Source organism: Boleophthalmus pectinirostris, unplaced genomic scaffold (genome assembly GCF_026225935.1).
Source record: "Boleophthalmus pectinirostris isolate CB_2022bp ecotype Guang Dong unplaced genomic scaffold, ASM2622593v1 HiC_scaffold_21, whole genome shotgun sequence".
Lineage (NCBI taxonomy): Eukaryota > Metazoa > Chordata > Actinopteri > Gobiiformes > Gobiidae > Boleophthalmus > Boleophthalmus pectinirostris.
In genome coordinates, this window is record NW_026571175.1 from 1,517,913 (window position 1) to 1,540,703 (window position 22,791).

Below are 22,791 nucleotides of genomic sequence, written 5' to 3' on the forward strand. Positions count from 1 at the left end.
ATTCAAGTGTATTTTTGTTAACAAGTCCTTTGTATAAACCAGAATATTCTTATGTTAACAAATCTATTTTATTTAGGCCTGTTGTTTTGTTCTTGTTTTAAATGTTCTTCAGAAAGTAACATTTATTGATCATTGAGAGGATGTATTTGCATTTTTATTCCATGGCCCTAGTTGAATAATAATAATAATAATATTAGTTGAAAATGGTCTCAAAATGTCGATATTCTCGTTTAATCATCCAGCAAAATCTGTTTTCGTTGCAGGCCTTCTCATACAACACTATTTTCTGCTCCATGTTCTGATGTCGTTTCCTCATCACAAACACAAACAGAGCTGGAGTCGTGTTTTGTTTCATTCACACATGTTTAACACACAAACCTTGCAGATTTACTCTCAAACAGAAACAGAAAACACTTTAATGTGATGTGGTGATACAGGAAGTGCTCCACTGTGTTTTCACTAGAATGTTTTCATGTTTGTGACTTGATTACCCGTGCTAAATATTTATCATTTTTATTACAACACAGAGATCATTTATACACAAAGGCCACGTTGAGACTGCAGGGCTTAACGCTCAATTAAAAAAAATTTTGTGAAATCCGATGTTTTTGTTTTTGCACATTTCCAATTAAATGCGACTTGTATGTGACTCCAGTGTGAACAGTAAACGGCCCGAAAGTGTCCCGCATGTGCACTGGAGACACGACGACGTCAACCGCAGCGAGCGTCTCTGTGTTTATAGAAGTTGTCCAAACATGGACGCAGCATTGAGCTCTGCTGGAGCTGTGGGGAAGTTCATGAATGTTACAGCTGATGTTTCAGAAAAAAGGAAGATGTTTAATAACCAACAAAACACAGAGCACAGATGAACAAAGTAAGTAACTCAACTAAAATGATTTTAAACAAATTTTTCTAAATGAACTTCATGAGTGAGTTTTGTTTCTGCAGATACAGTTCTAATGTTCTTGTGATTCTGTTCTGGTCCATTATTGTAGTAATAATTGTTATAAGTGTATTTAAACATGTACAACAGAGAGTAGATGATCAGAATGTGATCATCATGTGTTATTCGTGTGTTCACAGGCAGAGACCAGAGCTTCTTCACTGGAATAAATCTTCACACTGTCCAGCTCCAAACTGTGTGTCTCTGTACTTGTGTGTCTCTGTGTGTTTGATTCTGTTTAAGACAATATAGAACTGTGAAAAACTAAAGACTGTTTTTGTATTCTTTTACAGAATTAGATCAATTAAATTAAATTATACATACTTATACATTTCATGATAAGGTAACATAAGATAAATATGCATATTCAGCATGAATTAATCAAATTTCATCAACACGAATAAGTGACATTCATGTTCTGAGAAAAATATGTGTATAAGAGGATTGAAATAAGTTTCAAAGCCTAAACATAATTTTATTGCATGCAACTGCTTTCCAGAACTTTTTTACGCAAATCCAGCAACCTTTTTTTTTTTTTCAGTGCATGTTCTGATGTTGTTTCCTCATCACAAACACAAACAGAGCTGGAGTTGTGTTTTCTTTCATTCACACATGTTTAACACACAAACCCTGCAGATTTACTCTCAAACAGAAACAGAAAACACTTTAATGTCATGTGGTGATACAGGAAGTACTTGCAGTCCCCCTCCCGCGTTCTGCAGTCCCGCCCCCTCCCGCGTTCTGCAGTCCCCCTCCCGCGTTCTGCAGTCCCCCCTCCCGCGTTCTGCAGTCCCCCTCCCGCGTTCTGCAGTCCCCCTCCCGCGTTCTGCAGTCCCGCCTCCTCCCGCGTTCTGCAGTCCCGCCCCCTCCCGAGTTCTGCAGTCCCGCCCCCTCCCGCGTTCTGCAGTCCCCCTCCCGCGTTCTGCAGTCCCCTCCCGCGTTCTGCAGTCCCCCTCCCGCGTTCTGCAGTCCCCCTCCCGCGTTCTGCAGTGCCCCTTCCGCCTACACCCACAGTGAGTTTTCATAATGTGTCCCGCGCCGCACTGTTCTGCGTCGGGTCCGGCGGGTCCGTGCAGGGCTCTACCCTGATCATCTGGGCAAACAGAGCAGGAGGTAAAGGGCCATAGATCATAGTTCTGAGGGCCGCATTCGGTCCGAGGGCCACAGTTTGGTCCAAAGTCTCCGAAACACGAGGTGAAATAAGAATGGAGCGTCTGTGCTTTTATGACTTCAGAACATTTGGGTTTGAGGCTCGTCCTGGCACCAACTCAAGCATGAGCTCACCCACAAAGACCACAATACTGCCCCACCCCATCACACTGTAAAATATATCTGCCCCACCCCATCACACTGTAAAATATATCTGCCCCACCCTGTAAATATATCTGCACCCTCCACTGTAAAATATATCTGCCCACCCCTCACACACTGTAAAAATATATCTGCCCCACCCATCACACACTGTAAAATATATCTGCCCCACCCCATCACACACTGTAAAATATATCTGCCCCACCCCTCACACACTGTAAAATATATCTGCCCCACCCCTCACACACTGTAAAATATATCTGCCCCACCCCTCACACACTGTAAAATATATCTGCCCCACCCCATCACACACTGTAAAATATATCTGCCCCACCCCTCACACACTGTAAAATATATCTGCCCCGCCCCATCACACTGTAAAATATATCTGCCCCACCCCATCACACACTGTAAAATATATCTGCCCCACCCCACACACTGTAAAATATATCTGCCCCGCCCCATCACACTGTAAAATATATCTGCCCCACCCCATCACACACTGTAAAAATATATCTGCCCCCCCATCACACTGTAAAATATATCTGCCCCACCCCTCACCACTGTAAAATATATATCTGCCCCGCCCCCATCACACTGTAAAATATATCTGCCCCACCCCTCACACACTGTAAAATATATCTGCCCCACCCCTCATCACACTGTAAAATATATCTGCCCACCCCCATCACACTGTAAAATATATCTGCCCCACCCCATCACACTGTAAAATATATCTGCCCCGCCCCTAATGTTTGTTATGTTAATTTGTTATGTTAATAATGTGTGTGTAATATTCGTTTTGTTAATAATTTGTGGATAATAATAATGTTAATATGTGTATAATATTAGTAATGTTGACAATATTTGTATAATATTAGTATTGTTAATAATATGTGGATAATATAAGTAGTGTTAATATGTGGATAATATTAGTATTGTTAATAATATTTTTATTATATAAGTAATGTTAATAATATGTGGATAATATGAATAATGTTCAGAATATGTGGATAATATTAGTATTTTAACTGGAGTCAAGTGTGAGTTACTTAAGTGTAGATGATTTTCTTAATTTGTCATGAAGACACGCAGAACAGAGGTCCCACCCAGACCCAGGCCCAGGCCCAGACCAGGATCCAGACCAAGACCAGGATCCAGGACTGAAACAGGTCCAGGGGAGGCTCCTGTGACTCACTGACATTCCTCTGGACCAATGACAGCTCTGCAGCCTGTTCACTGTGTGTGCATGTGCGTGTGTTTCTGCATGCGTGTGTGTTTATATGTGTGTGTGTGTGTGTTTGAGTGTGCGTGTGTGTGGAATCTGCTCTGGTGTGGAGAACAGTGTGGGATTTATTTAGAAGCAGAAATTAGAATTGCACATTTAAAGACCTTTCAAGAGGGAGTATTTGACTTTTCACTGCTAACACATGACATACTCAGATCACCATGTTACCTTTTATTGTTTTCAAAATTATATATTCGCCATGAACAAAGTGTTAACATGTTTTATAAGTCCCTCCCCCTTCAGAGCAAAATCACAACACAATCAGAGTGCATCCCACTAATGAAATTCCTGCACGTCGCATCAGGTTTGTCCAGTTGTTGTGTACAGTTTTGTATCATGTTTTTTGTATTTATGGACAATTGTCATGTGGGAGCGTGGGTGATGTAGGCTTGTGGGCGGAGCCTTGTACAGGCTTATAACCGTAAGGAGAGATCGCTAGATGACTCACCATGCATGGATGACTCTAAAACCTGTATGGGCGTGTCTTTGATGAGGGAGCAAGGTTATAACACAGTAGAATGCATTAATCAATACATTATTGAATTAAATCCTGCAAAATTTCTGGTCCATAAGCTGCTTTGAACAACTCAATATTATTCATTTAAAAGTTCACAAACTTTTCAAGTGGGAGGTCTTTCATATCCTTGTTTCCATGGAGATGTAATGGCGATGCCTGGGATGTTCTTCTGCACCACTTATTTATCTTTTTATTAATTCAATTACATGGACAAAAAATCCCCCAAAACCTGCATTATTACGTGAGAGAGCTTGCTTCTCCACAGATGTGTCCTGTAACTTGGCCTGATTGCATCACCCCACTGAGAATACGCACAAGAAATACAAGCTACTCAAGTTTTATGCCATAGTGTGAAACATCTCAGACAAAACAATAATATCTCCATGGAGACAAGCATTTGAAATGTTGAAATGTTCACTTACATATTTACTAACATATTCTCCAAATGCTCCGTGAACCAGGGACGCTCGGCCTGGTTCAGTCCCACAGCAGTGAGTTTGGCTCTGGAGAGAGTCACGCTCCTCGGCCAAGTCAAAGCTGGAGGTCAGACCAGAGCTACAGGTCAGACCAGAGCTGCAGGTCAGACCAGAGCTGCAGGTCAGATTAGAGCTGCAGGTCAGACCAGAGCTGCAGGTCAGACCAGAGCTGCAGGTCAGATTAGAGCTGCAGGTCAGACCAGAGCTGCAGGTCAGACCAGAGCTGCAGGTCAGACCAGAGCTGCAGGTCAGATTAGAGCTGCAGGTCAGACCAGAGCTGCAGGTCTGACCAGAGCTGCAGGTCAGATTAGAGCTACAGGTCAGACCAGAGCTGCAGGTCAGATTAGAGCTACAGGTCAGAGCAGAGCTGCAGGTCAGATTAGAGCTGCAGGTCAGATTAGAGCTACAGGTCAGAGCAGAGCTGCAGGTCAGACCAGAGCTGGAGGTTAGACTAGAGTTTTGTTTTGATACAGATGAACCATACTGATTGGTTAATCCACCTGTCAATCACACTCATCTGGATTTGGTGAGATTCACCAGTGACCAGACTCACATCTTCACAAAGGATTGTATTTAGAGTCTGTGCTGTAAATCCAAACTGAGAGAGACTCTCTCTTCTAACCTGGTTCAAAGTGGACTGTGCAGAACACGTGTGTGTAAAGTGTGATACCTTTGCTCTCGCTGGAGGAGCAGCAGCCTGGGTTCTCTGGGTCTCCACACTTCTCCCTCAGCGCAGACACCTCCCTCTCCAGCCGCTCCACACGAGCTCTGAGGGCCGACAGGTCCCCATCACACTCACAAGACCCGGGACCAGACCCAGAACCAGACGGGACCAGCCGGATCTGATGGGTCAAAACCAGAGGAGAGCCGGGGGACAGGGACAGCTCTTTACCTGGAACCAAACAGACGCATACAAATGACACAATCATAATTCATTCACCTCTAGAACCTAAAGAGAAATCTGAAGAACATCCACGGTTCTCTAGCTGCATGATGGACAAGTCTGAGGAACCTCCAAAGACCTCTACAAGCAATAGAGACAAATCTGAAGAACATCTAGGATCTATCTACCATCTCAGTGACTAAAGTCAAAATAAAAAAGTATATTTTTATGTTAAGTTGATCAAAATTGTCTTATGGCAACATTAATTCACAATACAAGTTATTAGCCAACTATAAAACTCACTTTTTTCATGGACTTTTTGAAAATGCCAAAGTACTACAAATGACATGTGAATTCCATAATTGCATCTTTGGGAAAATTTTGGACATTAATGAGTTAAAACAGAACAAATCTTAAGATTGGATACATAAGACTTTGATAAAAAATGTTATTTTGTATTACTGTGATGTGTCTGTGTCTCCAAGTATTGTAATGTTGTTTTTTTCTTAATCACAAAAACACTGGGCCTGATGCATAACTTGTCTCCTGTGTTGCCAGTTTCAGTGTTTAAATCCAGCGTGTTTAGACCTAAAATGTCTCTTAATGATCCAAATGGTCTCTGCCTAAACCTCAGCACCTGCACCAGTCACGAGTCAGTGCTAGTGCAGCCTCTGCAGCTCAGGGAGGGCATCCTAGAGGTTCTGAGCTTCACATGAGGCCTGAACATAAACTGAGACTGAGACAAACTTGGACGTGTCTCTGTCTGCAGGTGAAGACTCTGGAGACACAGGGTCAGGTCTTTTTAAAGCGAGTAAGGCCTGGGGCTACACCTCCTCTCTTTAGAACTAACACAGAACATGGAGCTGAAGGAGTGTGGGGTTCTGATAATGTGGTGGTACCTCCTGTGGTTCCATCTGCAGCGTCAGCCTGAGCCACACAGCCCTCGGAGATCACCACCTGAAACACACACAGCTTCACTTTCACCCACTTTAAACCAGGCGAAGGACACGAGCCGCTTGGACCAAACACACGCATGTGCTTTGGGTCGTGTGAGCGCTGCGTTTGAGTCTGGTGGAGACTTAAGCACTTTAAAACCCAGGGGAGCACTTTTTGATCAACTGATGATGTCAGAAGGTGAAACAGAGTGCTGCGAGCTGTGACAAAATCATCAGGATTAACCAAACATGTGTGAATGAAACAAAACACAGGTCCAGGGATGTTTCTGAGGAGGACGCTGCTTTACAACAGGGTTAAAGCTCCACTGCGGGACATTTCCTCACATTAGAACAGTTAAAGCTCCACTGCGGGACATTTCCTCACATTAGAACAGGGTTAAAGCTCCACTACGGGACATTTCCTCACATTAGAACAGTTAAAGCTCCACTGTGGGACATTTCCTCACATTAGAACAGTTAAAGCTCCACTACGGGACATTTCCTCACGTTAGAACAGGGTTAAAGTTCCAGTGAGGGACATTTCCTCACATTAGAACAGTTAAAGCTCCACTGCGGGACATTTCCTCACATTAGAACAGGGTTAAAGTTCCAGTGTGGGACATTTCCTCACATTAGAACAGTTAAAGCTCCACTACGGGACATTTCCTCACATTAGAACAGGATAACAGAGAGAACATAGGAGATTTAAACCAATGACGCTGTAGTTGTGATTCACCTTGATGGCGTCCTGTGAAGATGACCTTTGACCTGCGACCTTCACGTCCTGGCAGAGGGCAGAGGTCACGGTGAGGAGGAGGAGGAGGAAGAGGACACACATTCTGTTTCCTGTTAAACCCTTTCACAATAAAAGCCCCACTTAGAAACGCCCTGGGAACATGTCTTCAGCTCTGCCTCTGCAACCAGCTCTGAAATGACACAGACAACATGTGTGTCAGATGCCCTTCCGTCCTCCTGTATCCCTGTGTCAGATGCCCTCCCGTCCTCCTGTATCCCTGTGTCAGATGCCCTCCCATCCTCCTGTATCCCTGTGGTGTAAGTCTGTGATGGGGGCAGGTCACGTCTCTGATTAAAGAGGGGGTATTATGCAAAATCTTCTCTTTCTTTTTTTTTTTTTTTTTTTGCTTGTTGTCCCCTCATCAAAAACATGCCTGAGCCTGTACAAGGCTCCGCCCACAAGCCTACGTTACCCATCCTCTCACTCGACAATTCTCCATAAATATACCAAATTGTTGGTACCCTTCATATAATGAAAGAAAAATCAACAATGGTCACTGAAATAACTTGAAACTGAGAAAGGCAATAATAAATAAAATAAAAAAATTACTGACAAATAACCAATGAAAATTAGACACTGTTTTTGAATTTTAAAAAACCAACCAATGAAACTGGCCTGGACAAAAATGATGGTACCTCTAGAAAAGATTGTAAACGGTTAAACTTCAGTGTGTCTCTAATCTGCGTCACAGGTGTCTTCAAACTTGTCCTCAGTCAGTGTGTCTGTTTAAAGGGGGACATGTGTCATTGTGCTGTTTGGAGACATGATGGACACAACACTGAACATGAACCAGAGAAAGAGAAGAAGAGAACTGTGTCAGGAGACTAGAAAGAAAATGATAGACAAACAGGTTAAAGATAAAGACAATAAGACCATCTCCAAGCAGCTTGATGTTCCTGTGATCACAGTTACACATGTTCTTCAGAAGTTTAAGGTCCACAGGACTGAAGACAACCTCCCTGGACGCGGCCGCAAGAGGAAAAGTGATGACAAATTGAAGAGATGGATCATACGACTGGAACCAAAGAACACAGAACAACCTCCAAACAAATTAAACTCGAAGGGCGAGATACATGAGTGTCAGATCACACCATCCACTGAGCCAAAGTGGACTTCATGTGAGGACACCACTGCTAAAAACACATCATTAAAAAGTGAGACTGGAATTTGTCACAATGCAGATTGACAAGCAACAAAGCCTCTGGGAGAATTTCCTTTGGACAGATGAGACAAAACACATCAGCTCTATGTTCACAGACACAAAAATGAAGCAGACCAAGAAAAGAACACTGTCCTACTGTGAAACATGGAGGAGGTTTGGTTTTGTTCTGGGGTTTTGTTTTGCTGCATCTGACACAGGGCGTCTTGAATCTGTGCAAGATACAACGGAATCTCAAAACTGTCAAGGTGTTTTGGAATGACAGTTGCCTAGTGTCAAAAAGCTTGGTCTCAGTCATAGGTCATGGGTTTTCCAACAGGATAATGAACCGAAACACACAGCTAAAAACACACAAGAATGGCTAAGAACAAAACATTGGACTGTTCTGGAGTGTTCTTCTGTGAGCCCAGATCTCAATTCTACTGAACATCTGTGAAATGAGCTGAAACATGCGTCTGGAGAAGGAACTCTTCAAACCTGAGACAACTAGAGCCTTTTCCTCACGAGAAATTGGTCAAAATACCTTTTCATCAGTGCAGAAGTGTCATTGACAGTGACTGAAATCATTTGTTTGCAGAGTTTGCATCAAAAGGTTGTGCAACAAAATATTAAGTTAAGGGTACCATCATTTTTGTCCAGGCCAGTTTCATTATTTTGTTTTTTCTAATAATTCTGTTGAACCACAGGTGAAAAACAATGTTTGATTTTTGTTGGACAATTTTTTCTCAGTTTCAAGTTATTTCAGTGATTATTGTTGATTTTTCTTTCATTGCCAGAGAGGTACCAACATTTTATCCACGACTGTACATAAATATATATATATATATATATATATATATATATATATATATATATATATATATATATATATATATATATATATATATACACACACACACACACACACACACACATATATATTATATATATATATATATATATATATATATATAATATATATATACACACACACAAAACTGTACATTGATTGTGTTGTGATAGGGATCGGAAGGGGGAGTGACTTAGCAAAGGGAGCAAAGGGAGGGGAGACTCAAAACTTCAAAAAAAAAAAAACTAAAGAGAAACTTATAAAACATAAGTAGTAGTAACAGAAGGTAACATGGTGATGTAAATGTGTTCTGTGTTCCAGTTAAAGTGTAACAGAAGTGTGATAGTCCCTCTTTAACGCGCACATGTTGTGGTCGGGTAAATATAGCAGTATGATATGGATCTAATTAACACTGATAGAAATGAGAAACGATGTTGATATTTTGGCTCAGATTTGACCTTGTTTTTTTTGAGGAGTTTCCAAAGAAAGCGTCTTGAGTGCAGACGGTGTGATGGCTTCAGGGGCAGGGCATCTGTAGGAAACACGGATTTATGAGCTGTTTCTGCTGCAGCCACAGGTCCCTGAACGCCTCACGCCTCTGTGTAAACTAATGAGGGCTCCAGGAGGAAATGAGGCCAGCTCACAGTGACCAGAGCACTGCTGCTCAACAGCTCTGAGCTCCAACTGTCGCACTCAGGCCTGAACCTACTGCTCGACTTAAAGCTGCACTATGGAACTTTCCTGCTGCACCGTAACCATCTGTCTCTGTGGAGATGTTACTGCTGTGCCTGGAATGTTCTACATAATTTCCTCACATTAGAACAGGGTTAAAGCCCCACTGTATATATATATATATATATATATATATATATATATATATATATATATATATATATATATATATATATATATATATATATATATATATATATATATATATATATATATATATACACATATGTGTGTTGTGTGTGTGTATATATATATATATATTATATATATATATATATATATATATATATATATATGTTTAGTTATGTTTTCACGTATTTTTGAGCAATAAAAATCACACTTTAAATGAATGTTTAAATAAATCGATAAGTTTAATGCTATACTGTGGAACATTTTCATTCCTCTAGCAGATTGGCACAGTGCATCTTCATCTGTATCTGCACTGTTTACTCCACACACTCAGTTATGGTAAACCTCTGTAGCCACAGCTGCCCTGGGGCGGGCAGAGAGGGGCTGACAGTGGCTCAGTTGGCAGAGAGTTTGTGATTATCCACCAGTCTGAAGTTTGGCAGTGTGAATCCTGCTCTCAACACAATCATCATTGGCAGAGTGATTCAGATGAATGATGTCAGTGTGTCCTTGGGCAGGACACTTAAACCCACCTCATGTGATAATGAGCTGCTTGCAATTGTACTGCAGTATTCTCCTTGCATTTGGCTCAAAACGTCGAGGATTCAATCTCCCTTTGATGAACTCATTCATACACCTGTGCCTGCAGGAGAGGCGGGTTAAGTGTCTTGCTTGAGGGTACAATGCCAGTGGCAGTATTGGAGCCTCTAACCTTCCAGGTGAGTGACTGCTGCCCATAAATCTGGATCAGAGCTGTAGGGAGATGTTCCGGGCCACAGCCCCGTCTCCAGAACTTCACAACACCATAACTCACACTGACTTCACAGGTTCAGGTTCAGGGGGAGACGGGGTGAACGGGGTGAACGGGGAACTAAGAAGAAGAGGGCTTAGGAGGTGAATGGATGAGGGGAGAGAAGAAGAGAGGAGGGATGAATGGGTGAGGATGTTACTGGGAGTGACAGAGAAGGGGGTGAGGGTTGGGGTGGTGGGTTGTGGGTGAAGGTTGTGGGTGAGGGTTGGGGTGGTGGGTTGTGGGTGAGGGTTGGGGTGGTGGGTTGTGGGTGAGGTTGTGGGTGGGTGGGGTGGTGGGGTGGGTGAGGGTGGGGTGGTGGGTTGTGGGTGAGGGTTGGGTGGTGGGTGTGGGTGAGGGTTGGGTGGTGGGTTGTGGGTGAGGGTTGGGTGGGTGAGGGTTGGTGGGTTGGGGGTGAGGGTTGTGGGTGAGGTGGTGTGGGTGGTGGTTGTGGGTGAGGGTTGGGTGGTGGGTGTGGGTGGTGGGTTGTGGGTGAGGGTTGGGGTGGTGGTTGTGGGTGAGGGTGTGGGTGAGGGTTGGGGTGGTGGGTTGTGGGTGAGGGTTGGGGTGGTGGGTTGTGGGTGAGGGTTGTGGGTGAGGGTTGGGGTGGTGGGGTTGTGGGTGAGGCGGTGGAGTTTCCATGGGGTGGAGAGGTGAGGGGGTGCTGCTGGGGGGGTAGTTTCCAGTAGGGTTTGGGGGGGGGGGGCAGTAAATTCCTCAGACACAGCTGTGGTTCAGTCACACCTCACAACCGAAACAGTAAGGTCCTGAACCAGGTCTAAACCAGAACCAGGTCTAAACCAGGTCTGAACCAGGTCTGAACCAGGACTGAACCAGGTTTGAACCAGGTCTAAACCAGGTCCGAACCAGGTCTAAACGTAAACCAGGACTGAACCAGGTCTGAATCAGGTCTACACCAGATCTAAACCAGGTCTGAACGAGGGCTGAACCATGTCTAAACCAGGTCTAAAACCAGGTCTAAACCAGGTCTAAAATCAGGTCTGAACCAGGTCTGAACCAGAACTAAACCAGGTTTGAACCAAGTCAAAACCAGATCTAAACCAGGTCTGAACCAGGTCTAAACCAAGTCAACACCAGATCTACACCAGATATGAACCAGATATGAACCAGGTCTGAACCAGAAATGTCCAAAAGTCAAACCCACAAATGTTTTCCTTGATCATTTCTATCAGTGACAAGCTCCATTTTTCCACTGTATTTCTCCAACTCACAACATCTGGGAGGGCATCTGACACACCACAACATCTGCAGATGAACCAGAGTGAACGAGGAAGAGAGGACGGGAGGGCATCTGACACACGGGAGCTGCTGGCTTTCAGATGACATCATGATACAGACGGGGGCAGCTCAAAGGAATGTTGTCAAAATGAGCTCTTGGGTCTCGTCACCAAGTTCAAATCACCAAGATCAACATTTGAGAATTTACTTTTGAGATATTTCCTGGCAAAGCGCGATGTAATCAAAAGGGAAATGTGTCTCTGCCCCCGTTTGGGAGTCTGACATCATCACATTTTAGAATCTGAAACCACCGATACAGGAGGACGGGAGGGCATCTGACACAGCACAATATATTCATTGTTCCCACTTTCATATCCACAAACACAAAAATCTTAGTGGCATCCAAAACACTTCAACAGCGAGAATTCAGCTTTTTTTTTTTCTACAGATATTATGAATGAGCGTCTTTTTTTTTTTTATCAAATGGTGGTGATAGAATAAAATTTGGAATACAGAAAAATACAACAAACTTTTGAAAATATGACCACACAAAAAGTAACTGTAAGCCTCCAATGACTTTTTTTTATATATATATAATTTGCAATTTATTCAGTGCTTTTTTGTCCACATAAATCATGATATACATGCCCTATTTTTCCCCCCATACTTAAACTCAATATAAACATAGAAAGTAGATAATAAAAAAAAAAAAAGAGAAAATAAAAAAATTATGATAACATATTTACAAAATAACATAATAGCAATAATAATTATGATGATACGTATGTATACCAGGTATATATAAAATATATATATATATATTATATATACATATATACACACACATACATACAATATGTAGACCATATATACATACACCACATTTTATATATGCATATATATATATATATATATACACACACACACACACATACACCAATATGCACATATATGTACACATACATACACATACACACAAATATACATACTCATACACACAAATATACATACTCATACACACATATATACATACTCATACATACATATATACATACTCATACATACATATATACATACTCATACATACATATACATACATACATATATATATACTCATACATACATATATACATACAAGTATAAAATAAATAATAAGTTAGTAATTAAAAAGGGAGGCAGTCGGGTTACACATTCATACAGTACATTTTAGAATACACATGTATCGAGTACACATTTTCAGGATTTCAGTAGTTTTTTTTTTTTTTTTCCTAGACAGAAAACCACTGAAATCCTTTATATTTTGCATTACAGTTACTCCTCACTTCATACAGTTTCATTTTCTCCACTACTGTCACAGTTAACCTAGTTCAAATATGCTTCCCATTTGTTTTTGTAGGCTAAAATTCAATCTGACATATTAAATGACATCTGTTTGTAAGAGGCTACTTTAGCCAGTTCTGTGAACCACTCATGAAACGCTGGCTCCTCTGAGTCCTTCCAGTGTCTCATTATTATTTGTTTTCCAATCATAATACTAGTTTGAATAAACTCTGATGATGGACATCTAGTAGTCATTTTTGGATCACTCAAAATATAAAGCTGAGGGGTGAATTCGAAGCCCCCAGTGACATTAAAAACACACTTATCATTTGAACTCGTGATAATAAAATAAAAAAAAAAAATTAAAAAATCAGCACAAGCAGAATTTAAGGAACATTTGTGAATGAAAACTGTGATTCCATAAAACATCATTCTACTTCAGTAAATGTCTGAACTTTTACAGTGCAAAAGAAGAAGAATAAAAGCCCGAACCTGATGAAGAGCTGAGAGAAGAACGTCCTCAAGTGTGCTTAGATCCTCCACGAACAAGACTGAAGACGAGAGAGGGATGAAGAAGGAGGAGAGAGAGTGTGCTCAGATCCTCCACGAACAAGACTGAAAATGAGAGAGGGATGTGCACAGAGGAAAGAGGAAAGAAGGAGAGGAGAGAGAGTGCACTCAGATCCTCCACGAACAGGAATGAAGACGAGAGAGGGATGTAGAAGGAGAAGAGAGGGAGAGAGGGAAGAGAGAGTGTGCTCAGATCCTCGAAGAACAGGACTGAAAATGAGAGAGGGATGTGCACAGAGGTGAGAGAGAGAGAGAGAAGGAAAGAGAGGGAGAGGAGAGAGGGGGAAAGAGGGGAAGGAGAGAGAGAGAGGGGAGAGAGGGGGGAGAGAGAGAGGAGAGAGAGAGGGAGAGAGGGGGGAGAGAGAGAGAGAGAGAGAGGGAAAGAGGGGGAGGAGAAAGAGAGGGAGGAGACAAAGAGACGGGGGAAGAGGGGGAGACAGAGAGAGGAGAGAAAGAGGGGAAAAGGGGAAGGAGAGAGAGAAGACACAGAGAGAGGGGGGGAAAGGGGGAGACAGAGAGAAGGGAGACAGATGGAGAGAGAGAGAGGGAGGAGGCAAACAGAGGGAAAAAGAGAGGAGAGAGAAGGAAAGAGGGGGAGGAGAAAGAGAGACAGTGGCGAGAGAGAGAAGAGAGAGAAGGAAAGAGATGGAGAGGAGAGAGGGGGAAAGAGGGGGAGGAGAGAGAGAGAGAGAGAGAGAGGGGAGAGAGAGAGGGAAAGAGGGGAGGAGACAAAGAGACGGGGGAAGAGGGGGAGACAGATGGAGAGAGAGAGGGGGAGAAGAGAGAGAGGGAGAGAGAAGGAAATAAGGGGAGAAGAAAGAGAGAAGAGACAGAGGGAGAGAGAGAAAGAGGAGAGAGAAGGAAAGAGAGAAAGGAGAGAGATGGGGAAAGAGGGGGAGAAGACAGAGAAAGAGAAGAGAGAGGGAGAGGGGGGAGAAGAAAGAGAAGACAGAGAGAGAAGGAAATAGGAGGAGGAGAAAGAGAGAGAGCGAGAGGAGACAGAGAGGAGAGAGAGAAGGAGAGAGAGAAATGAAACAGAGAGGGGGGAGGGAAAGAGGGGGAGGAGAGAGAGGAGACAGAGAGCGATAGAGAAGAGAGAGAAGGAAAGAGAGAGAAAGGAGTGAGACGGGGAAAGAGGGGGAGGAGAGTGAGAAAGGGGAAAGAGAGAGGGAGAGAGAAATGAAACAGAAAGAGGAAAGAGAGGCAAAAGGGGGAGAAGAGAGAGGAGACAGAGAGAGAGGGGAGAGAGAAGGAAAGAGGGGGAGGAAAAAGAGAGCGAGGAGACAGAGAGCGAGAGAGAGAAGGAAAGAGAGAGAAAGGATAGAGAGTGGGAAAGAGGGGGAGGAGAGAGATGAAATGGAAAAAGAGAGAGAAGGGTCAAGGGGGATTAGAGAGAGACGAGAGATGAGAGAGAGGAAAAAAGGGTAGGAAAGAGAGAGGGAAAGAGAGATGGAAAGAGAGAAGAACCAGGGAAACAGGAGGGGGAAGGAGAGAAAGAGGGGAGCTAGGGAGGGAGGGAAGAGAGAGAGAGAAAAAGGGGAAGAAGAGAGAGTGAACAAGTGAAAGAAAAGAGAGATGAGAAGTGGAGAAGAAGAGAGAAGAACAAGGGAATGTAGAGAGAAAGTGGGAGGGAGAGAGAGAAAGAGAAAGAGAGAGGAGCGAGGGAGAAAAAAGGGCTGGAGATGACCGGAGGGAGGAGTGTCTCACGGCTGAGGAATCTGGTTCAATGAAGCCGATGAAGTCAGTGCCCTCTGACCAATCACAGCTGCGGCTCAGACAGGGGGCGGGCTTTAGGCTCCCAGTCCCGGCTCCTGATTGGTCGGGAGGCCATTTACCTGCACTCATTTGGTTAATTGCTTTGAATGTTTTGCAACTGTTTCCTGTGGAGCAGTTTCACTCCTGACACCAACTACAGCCAACAACAACAGGAGAGTGTGTTTAAAGCTGCACTGTGGCACTTTTCTGCTGGACAGTTTGATATGCTGGTCTCCATGGAGATGTAATAAAATACTCTGCAAAAACGCTTAAGATAAAAGCACTTAAATCTATCAGAAAGTGACTTAAAAGTACTGAAATGATCTTGCCATTTTAACATTTTCTCAGTGTTAATATGAGTCCAATATGTTCTAGAGTTAATTGAACATTTTTGGAAATGTTCATTAAGTAACACTGGACCAAAGTTCCTGTTTAACCCTGAAATCAAGAGTTATATTAACGCTTTGAGAGTAAACAGATAACACTTTGTAGAGTTATTCTGATTTAGCTCAACACACACACAGAGGTGTTTTATTTTTACACATTGAATTAATTTAACACTAAAGGAAGTTGAATTAACACTCGCGCAAGTTAAATTAACACTAAGGGAAGTTGAATTAACACTAGAGGAAGTATAATTAACACCAGGGGAAGTTGAATTAACACTAAAGAAAGTTGAATTTACACTAAGTGAAGTCAAATTAACACTAAGTGAAGTAGAATTAACACTAGAGGAGGGTGAATTAACAATAAGGTAAGTTGAATTAACATTAAGTGAAGTTGAATTAACACAAAGTGCAGTCGAATTAACATTAAGGGAAGTTGAATTAACACTAGAGGAAGTCGAATTAACACTAAGTGAAATCGAATTAACACTAAGGGAAGTTGAATTAACTTAAACCATGTCAACTCTGGCAAATAACCACAAGTTGAACCCCCATTTAACTTTCAAATAGTTAAAATAACACTTTGATAAAAACAACTCTGAAATATTTCACCCTGAAATTTTAACCGTCCTGTTTTTGCTGTGTGGGGGAACATGCTTGTCACCACGTTTGTTTAAAAGCATTCTGTAATTACCATACACATATATGTAGAACCTCCCCAGCGTGAAGTCACAGCAGGATTAATATGTGTTTAATGCCTTTGTGTGGTTTTCCTGGTTTGTGACGTCAGTGTGGATAGAGTCAACACCAGTCACGTCTTCTGAAAACAAAACAAAGGATCGTGGTTCTTGTAGTCTCCTGTGATTATGTCCCAGTCCGCTGTCTGTTCTTCATTTTCATTTGGTTCCAGACTGAGTTTGAGAGATGATCACACATCAGAAGCCTCACAATCTTATTACACATTATGAAGGTCCGTGTACCATTCCTTCTTTAATTTCAGTTAAGAATGAAAAAGAATAAAATGTTTGTAAAAGTTTGTTATTTCATTATTCCGCTTTAGTGTCAAAAAAAAAAAAAAGATTTCGACCTCTACTTCCAATATTTAATTTAAGTTTATTTCAAATAATACCAATCAAAAAACAGTCTTAGTGTCTATTTGAATTTGTATATTTATTCTCTCTGGTTTATCTGCCCCAGACGTTCTGCTGCAGTGTCAGACATGGATCTATAATCTAAACTATTCTTATTCTAGTTCGATGGAGTCAACTGAACAAAGGAGAGTTTATCGCTGCTTCTTGTTTCTTGTCATGAAGTTCAACAATGACTTTCTAAGATGTGAAAGTAAACGCGTCACTATAAAAGAAGAGACATGTTTGTCCACAAAACTGCAATGATTTATCAGGTAAGTTCTTCCAGGACTTCCAGTAACTTCCAGGGCAAATAAACCAGAGAATAAAATATCCAAATTGAAAAAGGCACCGAGGCAGTTTTTTGATTGGAGTTATTTGAAATAAACTTCAAATTAAATACTGGAAATAGAGGTCGAATTCTTTTTTTGTTTTTGGGGTTTTTGTTGTTGTTTTTTTCTTGGCACTTACAGGGGGTCGTCCAGAATGCAGCAGATCATCTTTGAACTGGAAAGAAGCAGAGGGACTACATCACTCCTGCTCCCTGCACAGTTTAGAATCCATTTTAAATTGTGTATGATTGTTCTGAAGAGTCTTAGGCACCTTCCTATTTATTTGAACTCCTCTAGCCCCACGTCCCGTCCAGAGGTCTGAACTCTGCAGACCAGCACCTCCTGTTGTCCCCAGGACCAGCCTGAGGACCAGAGGAGACCGGACCTTCTCTGTGGTCAGAACACAACTGTGGAACACTTTGTCTGTGCATATCAGAACTGGAGCACTTTAAATCCTCACTCAAAACACACCTGTTCTCCTTGTCATTTGCTGAGGGTTAGGTAGAGGCACCTTGGCCCCTTGCTGTTGTTATTATTATTATTATTATTATTATTATTATTATTATTATTATTATTATTATTCTGCTTGATTTACCTATTGTATGTTTTATTTCACTGTTCAGCGCTTTGGCTTTTTAAATGTGCTATACAAATACACATTTGATTTGATTTGACTTAAGCGGAATAATGAAATAACAAACTGTTTTCCCATTTTATTGTTTTGTCATTCGTAATTGAAATTTAAAAGAAGGAATGGTACACAGACCCATTGAGATTCAAAATCTGTTTCAACAGAGACCTGGCCAAGGCAGCAGCAACACAATCAACAAAAAACACTAAAATCACACAGTATCACATTATAAAGCCATTTGCATCTCTCAAAGAAAACACACATCTGGTCACCACACTCTTTACACTTTTCTTGAACTCGTCCAGTGACTTCCAATTTAGGATCTTTTTGTAAATGATTCCAACATCATGCAATGCAAACTCGACTAAGTTACCAGAATTAAAAAAAAAAAACTCCAATATTTGCAGTTTGAGTTTTCAAACCACTGGAACAATCAGTTTTGTTTGTAGTTCATGGATTTTGTCCACACAATCCAGCACATCCAGATGTATCTACACACATGATAATTTACATATAGACACATCGTAGTGTACACACATTATACACACTGTAGGAGGGGGATTTGAACCCAAGTCCCCCAAGTGAAATTCAAGAGATTTACCAGTTGAGCCCCCCAGCTGAATGCAAACTACACACAGTAAATCATACACTACAGTACACATATATTATACTATAAACACATGATATTATGTATAGAGACACATTATACATATATTACATTATTCACACCCTGGGAGGGGGATTTAAACTCAGGGTCCCCATGAGAAAATCAGGGAATTTACTCGTCTAATCAATATTATATTAGTTTTATATAGATTAATAAAATCAATCAGGTTAAATATAATCAGTCAATGAACCTGCCCAGGGACGACAGGTGGAAATGAGCACTGACGCTACAACCTGATGTACAAACATCTCTCCTGTTAAGGTTCATGTAAATTGTGCACTGTTCCTGTCTCATTAAATAAAATAAATAAATAAAATCATACATATATACATACTTACATACATTACACATTATAGTACACACATAGCACATTATACACACTTAAGTTACGCTCACTTATACTCACAGTAGTTCCCGTTAATCAAAAAAATTAGTTAAAATTACTCAAAATTACTGGACATAATTAAGTTATTAGGACTATTTCTAAAACTTTGAGTTTACACAGCTTAATCTATTTAATGACTTTGAACATTCAGGTTTACAGTGTGGAACTGTAGGAAAAGGCAGGTTTTTTCAGCTCAGAGGCACTGAGGGACAGTGAAGAGAAACTGGGAGGTTTGATTGATTCATTTATTTGGGTCACAGGTTTATTCTGACATGATTCCAGACACAGTCATATGGGTCCGGTCAAGTGGTAACGGAGGGAAACGGGCAGATTTTTGACATTCAAATGTCTCTTATTCAGAAACTAGAGGGACTATTGAAATAAGTAAAGTATCAGAATGTAGGAAAGAGTTACACTCCAACAGGGTCAAGTTAAACCTGTGAGATTTCTTTCAAGTTGTTGACAAAAAAATTAAAAAAACTCATGTCGGTAACGGAGGGAATGAAATATGCAGCACTTTTTGGGCAATAAATCCAAACAGTGATAACTCTTGGTTCTCACTTCCATATCCTTAACAAACTGGTTTGAATATTTGCTTCATATAGTTTTCTACCATATGGTACAAGATTAGGTTGAAAAACCTCTTACTTTTTGACTCATGAGATTTTTTTATTAAGAAAGGTCATGGTAACGGAGGGAAAATTGTACAAACAAGTAGAAGGTGCAGGATTTTACATCATTTGTTGCTTTTTTCTTCTGAATACTTTAATATTACTTCAAAAGGAAAGGAAACTATTTCTATAAAATATGTCAGTCCTTCCAAGCAATTTTTTATCATTTTAAATACTTTTTTTTTTTTTTTTTAAATCATGTACCTTCATCAACAGTTCAAAGATGGAATAACACAAGATATGATGAAATACATCCATTTATTGACATGATTTGCAGGTCTTTGAAATTTGGGAAATAATTTTTGTTCCATGTTTCATACATGGTCTGTTCTAAAACGTATGGAACTTGAGAACCAAAAATGGTACAGAAAAAAGGTCAACAGTTTCATAAACTAGAGTACATATGTATCTGTTCAATACATTTTTATATCAGATGCATTAACTTGAATTTTTGGCCTTGCTGTTTCCTTCTGCTTGACCGGACCCATATTTAACACACAGAATGAAAAGGTGTCAGCTGAAGCTTGAGTTTATTCTGCCTTTACTCTTTATTCCTTTGTCAGTTCATCTTCATAAATACAGCAAGAGGAAACAAACAAATCAGTAAGAGTACAGCAAAGTTCTACAGCACAAACTAAGCATCATACCGTATTTTCCCGGGCTATTAGACACGCTCCTAAACCTCCAACCCCATTAAAAAAGAGTGCGCGCCCCACAATCCAGAGCGCCCTATACACGAATCCACTCAGCACGACTTCAGTAAACTACAAAGCCGCACCACCGCAGAACACGCAAACACACACGGAGCAGACAGCGACCGAGCAGCCAAAAACACTCACAGACACACTCATCACTCCACGCCGACGAGGAACACAACAGAGGAACGAACCGAAAAAAGCGAGTGCAATGTGCCACTTCTAGACACAACTGAACAACTAGGCCTGTAACCATAACAAATTTTGCTGGACGATGAATTGACCAAGAATTTATTGCAATAAACGATAATATTGACATTTTGAGACCAATTTCAACTAATATAATGAAATACATCCTCTCAATGATCAATAAACTTGACTTTCTAAAGAACATTTAACACAGGAACTGTAAGACAAACAAAAACAACAGGCCTAAATAAAACAGACTTAACACAGGACTAAGTCTAATGTGTCTGACTCACAGCGAGGACTTGTTCACAAAAATGTACCTGAATAAACCACTGTTGAACCAAATACAACCAAAACAATAAATAAAATGGATTATTAAGCCTTTGTAACAAAACTGTCCTTAAAAGTGATTTTAGTCATTGTCTTACATTGGTATCGTGGTCACTCTCTGTGGCTGCTGCTGTGGCCTCGACATTTTGGTCATTTAAATGTTCGTATTAACCCGCGACACAGGATGTTATTCTACTATGAGGGAGCCTCTGTCCCGTCTGGTGTCGTGTCAGTTCACTTTTGGGATTTCGGGTTCTCTCGGGCGCTAGACTAATTGTGTCGCTCGGGTTTGGGTTTATGTCGGCTGTTGGGATTTGAGACATTTCTTCTCGTCCTTTGCGTTTCACTCGCTGTATTTGACGCACATGACTGTTGAGACGTGTCCCGCTCACCAGTGTTGATTCGGCATCGTGACTTGTTTTGGCGATGAACGGAGATGAACTGTTTTGTCACTCTGACTGCGGCGCTTGTGTTGCGAGCGCACCGCACAGACAGCGGCAGAAAGTGCGCAGACTACACGCTCTGTTGATAAACACAGCGCACGTTGATTAAAGCATCATTCCGCTTGTTAAACGAGAAGAGTCAGAGAGCGATAGAAGCCTTTTAACCCTCTCAGGCTCAAATTTAATTTTAGTAACAGGAAAAAATCTGATATTTGGGGAAAATGATCATATGGGGTAGTAATATACAATCCTTGACATCCAATGTGTTCTGGAATGTTGTAGATTTGCTGCATTGGTTCAGTGTGGTAAATGAACACTGAAGACTGAAAATGATATGAACGCTAACTTTATGTGTTCACCACTTTTCAGAACAATGAAAACATAAAGCCCAGTGTAACAGCTTTACAGTGGCACAACAACATCACTTTTTCGTGTGGTTCTCCAAGAAACAATTTTTGTCCTTTGTAAACAACAAAAGTACTTTGCACTTCTGGCAGGTCGTTTGTGTGGAGTCATTTTTGCACAGTCTGCATCGTCCACGTTTATCAGCATGGACGGGAAAAAGGCTCCTGAGTAAAAAAAGCTCATAAAATATGTCCAGTGTTGGGGAGTAACAGATTACATCTACCAGCATTACGTTATCAAAGTACAAATTATGAGTAACTGTATTCAGTTACAGTTACTGTTTCAGTGAGTGGTAATTGGATTACAGTTACTTTGTTGAAATAAATGGATTACACAGAGGTATTTCCTGTTTTCACATTTTGGGCTGTATTCCATTTTTTATTTTATTTTTTTTTATTTCAGTAATTCCACTCGTTGCCAGAAATTAAACCAGGTCTAAACCAGGACTAAACCAGGTCTAAACCAAGACTAAAACAGGTCTAGACCAGGATTAAACAGGACTGTTAATAACCTGATTCTGCATCATTTTGAGTAAATCATCAAATATTACTGATTTTTACTGAGCTGGCGCTTTTATGTTTGTACTGATTTTTATTTTTATTTTTTAAATAAACAATATGACACCAAACAGTCGGGTGGACATAATTTAAGGCGGCAGTGATCTCATATAGAAACACTGGGCTTTTTATTTTCTTTTAATAGACAAAACATCTTAAATTAAGATTTCCGAGTCTTTGCTTCTCTACAGCAAATCAAGTAATCCAAAGTATCCAGATTACATTACTCACTTTAAGTAACTTAATGGATTCCATTACAAACTACATTTTGGAGTATGTAATCTGTAATCTGTAGGGGAAT

At 41.0% G+C, this 22,791-nt stretch overlaps 2 protein-coding genes across 2 annotated transcripts in view; both read right to left on the reverse strand.

Moving 5' to 3' along the window:
* The window catches only part of LOC110160831 (tenascin-like), an 87,694-nt gene that overhangs the window by 64,404 nt on the left and 499 nt on the right, over nucleotides 1-22,791 (reverse strand). The window contains 3 exon segments of the mRNA XM_055157569.1: nucleotides 5,206-5,427; nucleotides 6,318-6,375; nucleotides 7,090-7,279. Coding sequence (XP_055013544.1) covers nucleotides 5,206-5,427; nucleotides 6,318-6,375; nucleotides 7,090-7,191 — 382 coding nt within the window. The 5' untranslated portion in view covers nucleotides 7,192-7,279.
* LOC129410134 (uncharacterized) lies at nucleotides 10,809-15,762 on the reverse strand. Its single transcript, XM_055157570.1, has 2 exons — nucleotides 15,753-15,762; nucleotides 10,809-11,515 (listed from the first exon to the last, which is right to left on the reverse strand). Exons 1-2 carry the CDS (start codon nucleotides 15,760-15,762, stop codon nucleotides 10,809-10,811), a joined length of 717 nt encoding a protein of 238 aa, XP_055013545.1.